General features: G+C 39.8%; 2 protein-coding genes across 2 annotated transcripts in view; one reads left to right on the top strand and one right to left on the bottom strand.

Moving 5' to 3' along the window:
• The window catches only part of LOC126416116 (intraflagellar transport protein 52 homolog), a 73,510-nt gene extending 70,695 nt beyond the window's left edge, over positions 1–2,815 (bottom strand). Inside the window, exons 1-3 of the mRNA XM_050083639.1 lie at positions 2,704–2,815; positions 2,443–2,576; positions 2,148–2,365 (exon numbers count right to left, since the gene is read on the bottom strand). Coding sequence (XP_049939596.1) covers positions 2,148–2,365; positions 2,443–2,576; positions 2,704–2,718 — 367 coding nt within the window. The 5' untranslated portion in view covers positions 2,719–2,815. The remainder of the gene's footprint in view (positions 1–2,147; positions 2,366–2,442; positions 2,577–2,703) is intronic.
• A 97-nt stretch (positions 2,816–2,912) lies between these two features.
• Positions 2,913–12,147, top strand: part of LOC126416117 (THO complex subunit 3) — a 53,489-nt gene continuing 44,254 nt past the window's right edge. The window contains exon 1 of the mRNA XM_050083640.1: positions 2,913–3,316. Coding sequence (XP_049939597.1) covers positions 3,131–3,316 — 186 coding nt within the window. The 5' untranslated portion in view covers positions 2,913–3,130. The remainder of the gene's footprint in view (positions 3,317–12,147) is intronic.

Genomic DNA, 12,147 nt, shown 5'->3' with positions numbered 1-12,147 from the left:
ACTCAGATCACACAACCACATCATGTTCCTCAGATCAGGACATGAGGTTGTCTGAAGCAAAGCAATTATCCACTGGATAGGGCAACAATTTCAGGAGCATCACAGACTGTCAGAAAGGCAACCATTGTTGCATCTTCCCTTAACACAGCAGCAGAGAGATGCACACAAAGAGTGATGTGCTTACTGACAATACTGGAGACTACTGCGGCACCATGTAGTCTTTTGTGACGAGTTCCAGTTCATCAGAGTAGCATCGTAACTGATTTATAATCACGTGGAGCCACCGACAAGAACAAATTGTACATTCCATTTGTCATAGGAGCTCATTACCTAATGTGATGATAGGGAATATCATTGGATACAGAACACAAACACCTCTGGTTTGCATAGCCAGTAGTTTGGACAGCAGTCGTTATGCTTCTGATGTATTAAGACTGATAGCTGTGGCTTATTTTCAAGGTCTCCAAGATGTCCCTAACAAAATAACTGTAGTTTGCATGCTGCCTGTGTTGCCCTGAAAGGCTTCAACAATGAGGATGTTTGACTGACGCCTTGGCCAGTACATTCTCCAGATTTCTCTGCAATGGAAAACATCATGTCGTGGCTTGTCAAGAGAGATTGGCACACCACCACTCATCTATCACTATGATTGATGAACTCTGGCATTGAGTTGACACAGTGTGGAATGACGTACCTGAACCTCTCATCCAAGCTCCTCTTGGTACGATTATCAAACACCCATAAACCACAGTCTGCATATCCCCTCCTCCCCTCACCCCAAAAAAATAGTTAGACCTCCCCAACTCCCACAAACCTGTGAACTGCCACTCCCATACTTCCTCTTTCTAAACTGAGACTATCAATTTACATCACAAACCCAGACCTTCACATACCCCCCCCCCCCAACTTCCTCCAAAATTTAACATACACTGAACATACTTCCCACAAAAAGAAAACCAATCAAGCACAATTCTCACTCACTCCACTCCCATGTGCACAAAAATTTAAAGAGGGCTGATAAAAAATAATAAGTCAGCAAAACAATCTCCATCACGGCAGATCTAAATCTCTCAAACCAGGTTCCATGCCAAAATCAATTTCCAAATATTATCAAGGCGGCACCTCCACGTGTTTAAATCCCAGATATGAAAGTCCAAGACTCTGGTCAACTTCATATTCTCACCACAAATGTGACATCTGACATAATCAGCAATCAATACAAACAGCTGTAAGAATTTAATCTCTATCATCATGTCTTCACGACAGAGTAATTGTTGAATATATCAATCGCACCCATCACTAACAAAAAACAACACAACACCAATCACACCTAGCAAAAAATTCAAACGCATAAAACACAGAACTAATAAATCAAAGTAATTCTCTGGTGACAAAGCATACTCTTCCAGGACAAAGTTCATGCAATGATTACCCTGGATCAAATGGCCAACTACCAAACCTCAACATTCACCACAAGTGTGCACCACCAAATACTACAGCACAACATATACAAACACGAATCAACTCAAAAACATTGCACCACATAGATGTCAAGTAATTCAGATAGGAAGAGAATAGGAGCTTCAGAAGTGTGATGGTACAGAAGCTTGATTCAATCTATCTTCATCAATTATTTATTAATTTATTTAATTCATTAACCCACAGGTTAGGTATGGAGATCAAATAATTAATGAAGAAAGATTGAATCAAGCTGCGAAAAAAGAAATTTGTGGCATAACATGGAAAAAAAAACGGATTGGTTGATGAAACACCACTTTGAATATCAAAGAATCGTCAATTTGGTAATTGGGGGAGGGGGAGTGGAAGATTGGAAGTTAAAACGGATTTAGGTTCCAGTAGTTATCCGGAGATGAAGAGGCCTGCACAGGATACATTAGTGTGGGGAGCTGCATCAAACCAGTGTTGGGGCAGAATACCACTACGGATTATAAGCATAAATTGAAGGAAGATCTTTCAGTACAAATGCAAAACACAAGCTTTTCATCATTTCGCCCAACGTTCAAAAACACAAATACTTAAATAGCACTTACTCTGATTTAGTAACAATGAATTTCACAGGCATAATTCAACATACAGGGGCTACTGTATAAATTTTAGTCATTGTTATTATATATCAATCAACTTACCGTTGTTAACCATAATACCATACTCTTCCAGAAGAAAATTGATATTTGTATGGAATGCCTTTTCACCACCTTCGCCAAGCATTACTAACATATATCCTCCGGAATCCAAAAATTTCTTCATGCAGTTGAATTCTGCTTCTGAGAACTTTTCTCGGGGTCCAGGCAAAACGAATACAGAAGTATCCGATAGTGCAACGTCGGTTATTTCTTCCTTATTTCTGAATGTGAAAATACAGCAATACGCAACTATTAACACTTACTTCAGGTACGATCTAAATATTCCGAATTTACTTACAGCATAACCTTCCACGTCCCCTTCAGCTTACGATGCAGCGTCCTATAATTGTCTGTTAACTTAAACAATTCATTCTTACAAGAATTGATAAGGATGGTGTTGTTGCTCCTATCTTTCACGCCAGTTGACAGATCCTTAGAAGGAAAGAAAGACATTAATAATTGAAAAGTTTGACCTGCCTTTTATATGAATTACAACTCCCGTTACTGAATGGTAGTGTTAAGAATGTTCAGTTTGACATTTTATCATGCGTTTGTTTACCTCTGAGGGCGCCATACTTTGGTTTACACTTTCCGATCTTCACGTGTTCACATGCCAGTGGCTTCGTTCAGTTTTAGCTTTAAACCATATCGATATGATTCGATGTGGGCCGTAGTTTCTACTTTAGACTGTGGTTTCTACTTTCTTATATATGAGCAAATATTATACGTTTGTGTTGATTAACGGTGTGAATTACCTGAAGAACATAGCTCTCATGCTACTGCATATATGCTTTGATACAAAAAAATCCACTGGTTGATTCGTCTTCTGCACATTTGTCACCATCTCTGATACTGTAAGCCAACAACGACAACCCAACATCAACAAGCATGCGTTTGTGTTTGTGTTGATTTTGATCGCGACGCCCCGGAAAGTTACAGTGTTTGAAAACAGTACTTGTAATTTTCTGTCAGTATACGTTGTAACGATGGTAGATTTCTATAGCAATATTGAAGAATTGCAGAATTACTTCAAAACACACAATAAAACACGAGAATATCAGGCACATTCTTCTAAAGTGCATTCTGTTGGTTGGAGTTGCGATGGAAGACGATTAGCATCTGGCTCTTTTGATAAATGTGTGTCAATATTTACCTTGGATAGAGACAGACTGGTAAGTTCAAATTAATGATTGTTTGATTATAGTAGATCTAAGATGTCTGTTTGATGTGCTGTAGTTAGAGGAGGAGGCAGAGATTAGTGTTTTACGTCCCGTCGACAACGAGGTCATTAGAGACGGAGCACAAGCTCGCATTATGGAAGAATTGGGAAGGAAATCGGCTGTGCCCTTTCAAAGGAACCATCCCGACATTTGCCTGAAACTATTTAGGGAAATCATGGAATACTTAAATCAGGGTGGCCGGAGACGGGTTTGAATTGTCGTCCTCCGGAATGCGAGTCCATGTGCTAACCACTGCGCCCCTCCGCTCAGTCTGCTGCAGTTCGACTATGATGCGGTTCATAGTACAAAATTTTATCAGTTTCAGTCAAAGTTTATTTTAATAATTAAATAAAATATTTAAAAATTTTATAAAATATTTAATAATTTAAAAATAAAATAAAACACCTTAACGTGCATGGGTACAAACATCCAGTGTTTTTCGAGACCGATGATTGCCTTGTATATTGTGACGTAGACATGTTAGTTACCGAACCGACCCATTTTTATATATTCTGTAATTATTGCTATTAATGCCAGCCGTATTCAAAATTTTTTAATGCTAATAGCTTTTGATGTGTTCATATTGCAGCTTTCTCTGCAACTGCTCTTTAATAATAGTCTTTGTTGTAATACAGTCCCCCCCCCACTCCAATTAACTTTCAAAATTGTCATAAGGTAGACGTTCAGTTTTATAAGAACACTTTGTCTGCAGTTTCTCATGTGCACTATATACAATTAATTTGTTTCTGGGTTATTCTACACCAAGTGAATTAGTGGTCCCCAGGTGACCATCTCCAACCTGAATGAAATTTTGAATAGGTACAATCAGTAGGGTAATCGATAGATAAGATTAGATTGAGTTAGTACTTGTTCCATAGATCATGAATATGACACTTCGTAATGATGTGGAACGTGTCAGGTTAATAAAAGGTGTCTATCCAAGATACTACATTACACAAAATATTACATGACAATAATTTTTCTTTTTTTTTGGGTGGGGGTGGGGGAAATTACCCACTTACTATATCCAAAAACTCATCTAATGAGTGGAAGGAGTTGCCATTCAGAAATTATTTTAATTTCCTTTTAAATGCTATATGGCTATCTGTCAGACTTTTGATGCTATTAAGTAAGTGACCAAAGACTTTTGTGGCAGCATAATTTACCCCCTTCTGAGCCAAAGTTTGAATGGTGATGTAAAGTTAATGACTGTTGTGACATCTTTTTCTATGTATATTCACAGTTTTGTTACTTGTCAGTGAGGCCAATAAATGTGACTGCTCTGATCTATAGCTTAGCCTGAGGTCGGGGTATGTTGGAAGGTGACAGTTTGATTGTGAGTTGGTGAATCCAAAGAACGTGAAACTAAAAGAACCTGGTTGTGTTAACATGCTGAATTGTAGCTTAGCCTGGGAGTACAGAAGTGACCGATTCCACCCGTTTGCTTTGTCCCATGACGTCATCAATATGGTGGAAATGGCTATTCTAAGCGTCTCCAATATGGTGCCTGTGATATCACTACATACACACAGCCACAAACACGAAAATACGTATAAATAAGATAATAACCTCCCCCTCCAAAAATACAATCAAACTAACGGGACAACTGCGGGAAATTGGTGGTTTTAGGGAGTGGACAAGCTAAATATAACAGTAAAAAATACACCACAATCCCAAAACACACAAGATGACAAACAAAAAAAAAAATTACAAGATCTACAGGAATCGGACACTTCCCTTGACCTATATAGGTCAACGGCAGTTGACGATACCAAAACACCAATGCCTACAGTAAAAATTACAGAAATTGGAATCAGACATTTCCCTTGACCACAGCTGACGGTACTGAAACACCTATACCTACATATAAAAAAACGAAAAGTGGAATCGGTCATTTCCCTTGACCTATATAGGCCTATACTATAACTACTTATACAAAAAAAACCAACAGCTACAGCTACGAAAAGCAAAACCAAAACCACAGCACCTCAAAAATTAAGAACTGAAACATCCCTATGTAAATTAAAACACATTCAATACACAATAATTTCACAAAACATTACAACTTGAGAAAAATAGAACAAAAAAAAAAACAGTTACTTACCACCAACAGATTACAGCCGGCCATCTCACACACACACACACACACACACACACACACACACACACACACAGATAGAGGATGCCATGAAACACAACAAGATGGCATCTACAAACACAACCAACTCCAACTCCGCGCTGTAATGACGTCACACACCACAACACCCTTACATCAGAGGGTCAAAGCAGACAGGTGGAATCGGACTCTTCCATTGACCCCCTTAGCCCATCTGAAAAACTTGCCACTGATATAACATTATCGTCGCCAAGCTTTTGGTGTTTGTCACAGGTTATGCACTCCCCTTGTCACAGGCAATGACTCATTTTGAATATTTCTCTTTATTCTACAGATGTTCCATATAGAATACAATGTTGTTTTTGTAGCCATTGTCATTGTTCTTGTTTTGGTGGTCTTCAGTCCTGAGACTGGTTTGATGCAGCTCTCCATGCTACTCTATCCAGTGCAAGCTTCTTTATCTCCCAATACCTACTGCAACCTACATCCTTCTGAATCTGCTTAGTGTATTCATCTCTTGGTCTCCCTGTGTGATTTTTACTCTCCACACTGCCCTCCAGTACTAAATTGGTGATGCCTTGATGCGACAGAACATGTCCCACTAACTGATACCTTCTTCTAGTCAAGTTGTGCCACAAACTCCTCTTCTCCCCAATTCTATTCAGTACCTCCTCGTTAGTTATGTGATCTACCCATCTAATCTTCAGCATACTTCTGTAACACCACATTTCGAAAGCTTCTATTCTCTTTTTCTCCAAACTATTTATCGTCCATGTTTCACTTCCATACATGGCTACACTTCATACAAATACTTTCAGAAACGACTTCCTGACACTTAAATCTATACCCGATGTTATCACATTTCTCTTCTTCAGAAATGGTTTCCTTGCCATTGCCAGTCTACATTTTATTTCCTCACTCCTTTGACCATCATCAGTTATTTTGATCCCCAAATAGCAAAACTCCTTTACTACTATAAGTGCCTCATTTCCTAATCTAATTCCCTCAGCATCACTCGACTTAATTCGACAACATTCCATTATCCCCGTTTCGCTTTTGTTGATGTTCATCTTATACCCTCCTTTCAAGACACTGTCCATTCCGTTCAACTGCTCTTCCAAGTCCTTTGCTGTCTCTGACAGAATTGCAGTGTCATCGGCGAACCTCAAAAGTTTTTATTTCTTCTCCATGGATTTTAATACCTACTCCAAATTTTTCTTTTGTTTCCTTTACTGCTTGCTCAATATACAGATTGAATAACATTGGGGAGAGGCCACATCCCTGTCTCACTCCCTTCCCAACCACTGCTTGCCTTTCATGTCCCTCAACTCTTATAACTGCCATCTGCTTTCTGTACAAATTGTAAATAGCCTTTCGTTCCCTGTATTTTACCCCTGCCACCGTCAAAATTGAAAGAGATTATTCCAGTCAACATCGTCAAAAGCTTTCTCTAAGTCTACAAATGCTAGAAACGTGTGTTTACCTTTCCTTAATCTATTTACTAAGATAAGTCGTCGGGTCAGTATTGACTCATGTGTTCCAATATTTCTACTTAATCCAAACTGATCTTCCCCGAGTTCGGCTTCTACCAGTTTTCCATTTGTGTGTAAAAATTTAGCGTTAGTATTTTGCAGCCATGACTTATTAAACTGATAGTTCGGTAATTTTCATATCTGTCAACACCTGCTTTCTTTGGGATTGGAATTATTATATTCTTCTTCAAGTCTGATGGTAGGCCTATTTCACCTGTCTCATACATCTTGCTCACCAGATGGTAGAGTTTTGTCAGGACTGGCTCTCCCAAGGCTGTCAGTAGTTCTAATGGAATGTTGTCTACTCCTGGGGCCTTGTTTCGACTCAGGTCTTCCAGTGCTCTGTCAAACTATTCACCCAGTATCATACCTCCCATTTCATCATCATCTACATCGTCTTCCATTTCCATAATATTGTCCTCAAGAACATCGCCCCTGTATAGACCCTCTGTATACTCCTTCCACCTTTCTGCTTTCCCTTCTTTGCTTAGAACTGGGTTTCCATCTGAGCTCTTGATATTCATACAAGTGGTTCTCTTTTCTCCAAAGGTCTCTTTAATTTTCCTGTAGGCAGTATCTATCTTACCCCTAGTGAGTTAAGCCTCTACATCCTTACGTTTGTCCTCTAGCCATCCCTGCTTGGCCATTTTGCACTTCCTGTCGATCTCATTTTTGAGACGTTTGTATTCCTTTTTTCCTGCTTCACTTGCTGCATTTTTGTATTTTCTCCTTTCATCAATTAAATTCAGTATCTCTTCTGTTACCAACCATTCTTCTTCTACTGTATTTCTTTCCCCTATTCCTGTCAATTGTTCCCTTATGCTCTCCCTGAAAATCTATACAACCTCTGGTTCTTTCAGTTTATCCAGGTCTCATCTCCTGAAATTCCCACCTTTTTGCAGTTTTTTCAGTTTTAATCTACAGTTCATAACCAATAGATTGTGGTCAGAGTCCACATCTATCCCTGGAAATGTCTTATTATTTAAAACCTGGTTCCTAAATCTCTGTCTTACCATTATATAATCTCCAGAATGAGATTTTCACTCTGCAGCGGAGTGTGCGCTGATATGAAATTTCCTGGCAGATTAAAACTGCAAGGTTAGCAGGAGAGCTTCTGTAAAGTTTGGAAGGTAGGAGACGAGATACTGGCAGAAGTAAAGCTGTGAGTACCGGACGTGAGTCGTGCTTCGGTAGCTCAGATGGTGAGCACTTGCCCGCGAAAGGCAAAGGTCCCGAGTTCGAGTCTCGGTCGGACGCACAGTTTTAATCTGCCAGGAAGTTTCATATCAGCGCACACTCCGCTGCAGAGTGAAAATCTCATTCTGGAAACATCCCCCAGGCTGTGGCTAAGCCATGTCTCCACTATATCCTTTCTTTCAGGAGTGCTAGTTCTGCAAGGTTCGCAGGAGAGCTTCTGTAAAGTTTGGAAGGTAGGAGACGAGATACTGGCAGAAGTAAAGCTGTGAGTACCGGGCGTGAGTCGTGCTTCGGTAGCTCAGATGGTGAGCACTTGCCCGCGAAAGGCAAAGGTCCCGAGTTCGAGTCTCGGTCGGGCACACAGTTTTAATCTGCCAGGAAGTTATTATATAATCTATCTGATACCTTCTAGTATCTCCAGTCTTCTTCCATGTATACAACCTTCTTTCATGACTCTTGAACCAAGTGTTAGCTATGATTAAGTTATGCTCTGTGCAAAATTCTACCAGGTGGCTTCCTCTTTCATTTCTTACCCCCAATCCATATGCACCTACTACGTTTCCTTCTCTTCCTTTTCCTACTATCGAATTCCAGTCACCCATGACTGTCAAATTTTTTTCTCCCTTCACTATCTGAATAATTTCTTTTACCTCATCATACATTTCTTCATCATCTGCAGAGCTAGTTGGCATATAAACTTGTACTACTGTAGTAGGCGTGGGCTTCATGTCTATCTTGGCCACAATAATGTGTTCACTATGCTGTTTGTAGTAGCTTACCTGCACTCCTAGTTTTTTATTCATTATTAAACCTACTCCTGCATTACCCCTATCTGATTTTGTATTTATAACCCTGTATTCACCTGGTCAAAAGTTTTGTTCCTCCTGCCACCAAACTTCACTAATTCCCACTATATCTAACTTTAACCTATCCATTTCCCTTTTTAAATTTTCTAACCTACCTGCCCGATTAAGGGATCTGACATTCCACGCTCCAATCCGTAGAACGCCAGTTTTCTTTCTCCTGATAACGACGTCCTCTTGAGTAGTCCCTGTCCGGAATTCCAAATGGGGGACTATTTTACCTCCAGAATATTTTACCCAAGAGGATGCCATCATCATTTAACCATACAGTAAAGCTGCATGCACTCGGGAAAAATTACGGCTTTAGTTTCCCCTTGCTTTCAGCCGTTCGCAGTACCAGCACAGCAAGGCCATTTTGGTTAGTGTTACAAGGCCAGATCAGTCAGTGATCCAGACTGTTGCCACTGCACTACTGAAAAGCTGCTGCCCCTCTTCAGGAACCACACATTTGCCTGGCCTCTCAACAGATACCGCTCCGTTGTGGTTGTACCTATGGTACTGCTATCTGTATCACTGAGGCACGCAAGCCTCCCCACCAACAACAAGGTCCATGGGGGGGGGGGGGGGGGATAGAATACAATAAGGTGTAGAAAATTTGACCTCAGCATATGTAAATTTTCACGTTGTATCAGGTGTTCGATAGGTGGCTGCAAAATGGACTAAGATCTATAGGGATACCCTAGCCAGAAATCTTGATTGTTTTGTCAGACCAATGTGTAGCATAGCCGAAGATCTAGGTCAAATTGGAAGGTGACAATTTGGGCATCGGTTAACAGCGCAGAATTTTCTTTGAGCCCTATGGCATTTTGTATTCAACACACTGCTGAAATTTTAAGTCAGTGTCATTCACCATTTTGATGCAACATGAGGTCAATGTAGGGGAAAAATTAATACAACAATTTTTCAACTGTTTTGTGGCTGCCCTTATTTATGAACAAACTTAAAGTATACTGAGTGCTCTTTAGTAGTTCTGCAGCTAGGTGTGCTCAAGAATTATGACGTTTCTGGAAAATGAACATCTCTATAAAAATCAACATGGATTTCGCAAACAGAGATTCTGCGAAACTCAGCTTGGTCTGTTCCTCCATGAGATCCACAGCACAGTGGACAACGGCGCTCCGGTTGATGCCATGTTCCTTGATTTCAGTAAGGCATTTGACACCATCCTGCATTGCTATTTAATGAAAAAAGAAGAATCTTAAGGAAATTTAAGTCGTCCACGAAGGAAGTGGCTTGTAAGGCGCTTGTTCACCCAATTCTTGGGTATTGTTCATCTATATGGGATCCCTATCAGGTAGGTCTGATAGAGGAGATAGAAAAGGTCCAACAAATAGTGGCCTGTTTCGTCGCGGGATCTTTTAGCTGGCAAGAGAGCATTACAGAGATGCTAAACAAACTCCACTGGCAGCAGATGTTACAAGAGAGGTGTTGCGCATCATGGAGAGATTTACTATTGAAATTTCAGAACAGTATTTTTCATGAGGAGTCAGACAATATATTACTTCTCCCCACATACATCTCGCGTATTGACCACAAGGAGAAAATCCGAGAAATTAGAGCCAATACAGAGGCTTACTGACAATCATTTTCCCACGCAATATTCGCGAGTGGAACAGGGTTGGAGGGATCAGATAGTGGTACTGAAAGTACCCTCCACCACACACCTTGCACCTTGCTTGCAGAGTATGATGTAGATGTAGTTGTAGAGATGCTTGTTATCATCTCTGCCAAAGGACAGCAGTTATTTATTATTATTTTAGAAGTTATTAACTAATAATCAAACTATCAAAAAAAATTATCAGTTGTTTGTATACTTTTATGTTGTATAACTATATGCTATCACATTGTATTTTTATTTTTGTTTAATTATAAAGAGTAGATGATTTTGTACCAGAAAATATTTTGTTTGTTTTTGCATTCTCTCAGGATAAATTTTTAAGAAAATAGTTGGAGGGTAATACTGTCAAGTATTTCCAAAGTATAATTGTATTTCATGTTTGATAGATGTTTTAGATTTATGCTACAGGGTCTTCCAGGAGGAATGTTCAATATTTTGGGTTATGACAGGAATGATTTCAACTAAAAATGTGTAGTAACCCTGGGCATACCTTAGTGAGCTATGAGCGCTTCATTGCTTCTTCATGTTTGTCACTGTTAAGCAAATATCTTCTACTGCTAGCTCTTTGCTTTCCATATTGTGGGAGGAGGTGGCATAGATCATAACAAGAAAAGATTGTCTGGTAAAAAGGGCTTTGAAATGCAAACCTTAAGATCTCTTAAAATTAGTGAAGTGTGGTGGCAGGAGGAACAGGACTTCTGGTCAGGTGAATACACGGTTATAAATATATTATCAGATAGGGGTAATACAGAAGTGAGTTTAATCATGAATAAAAAACAGAGGGCCGGCCGGAGTGGCCGTGCGGTTCTGGGCGCTACAGTCTGGAGCCGAGCGACCGCTACGGTCGCAGGTTCGAATCCTGCCTCGGGCATGGATGTGTGTGATGTCCTTAGGTTAGTTAGGTTTAATTAGTTCTAAGTTCTAGGCGACTGATGACCTCAGCAGTTAAGTCGCATAGTGCTCAGAGCCATTTGAACCATTTGAAAAAACAGAGGAATACAGGTAAGCTACTATGAACAGCATAGCGATCACATTATAATAGCCAAGATAGACATGAAGCCCCCACCTGCCACAGTTAGTACAAGACTGTATGCCAACTAGCTCCACAGATGGTCATGAGACTGAAGAAATGTATGATGAGACAGAAGAAATTATTCAGATAGTTACAGCAGACGAAAAGTTAATTGTGATGAGGGACTGGAATTCGATAATAAGAAAATGAAGAGAAGGAAAAATAGTAGCTGAATAGGACTGGTGGAAAGTGATGAAAGAGGAATCCACCTGGTAGAATTTTACACAGAGTATAACATAATCATCGCTGACACTTGGTTTTATAATAATAAAAGAAAGATGTATATGTGGAAGAGACCTGGAGACATGGGAAGTTTTCAGATTGATTATGTAATGATTAGACAGAGATTGAGGAACCAGATCTTGAATTGTAAGACATTTACAGG

This window comes from Schistocerca serialis, chromosome 8 (assembly GCF_023864345.2).
Source record: "Schistocerca serialis cubense isolate TAMUIC-IGC-003099 chromosome 8, iqSchSeri2.2, whole genome shotgun sequence".
Lineage (NCBI taxonomy): Eukaryota > Metazoa > Arthropoda > Insecta > Orthoptera > Acrididae > Schistocerca > Schistocerca serialis.
This window is presented reverse-complemented; position numbering and strand designations above follow the sequence as displayed.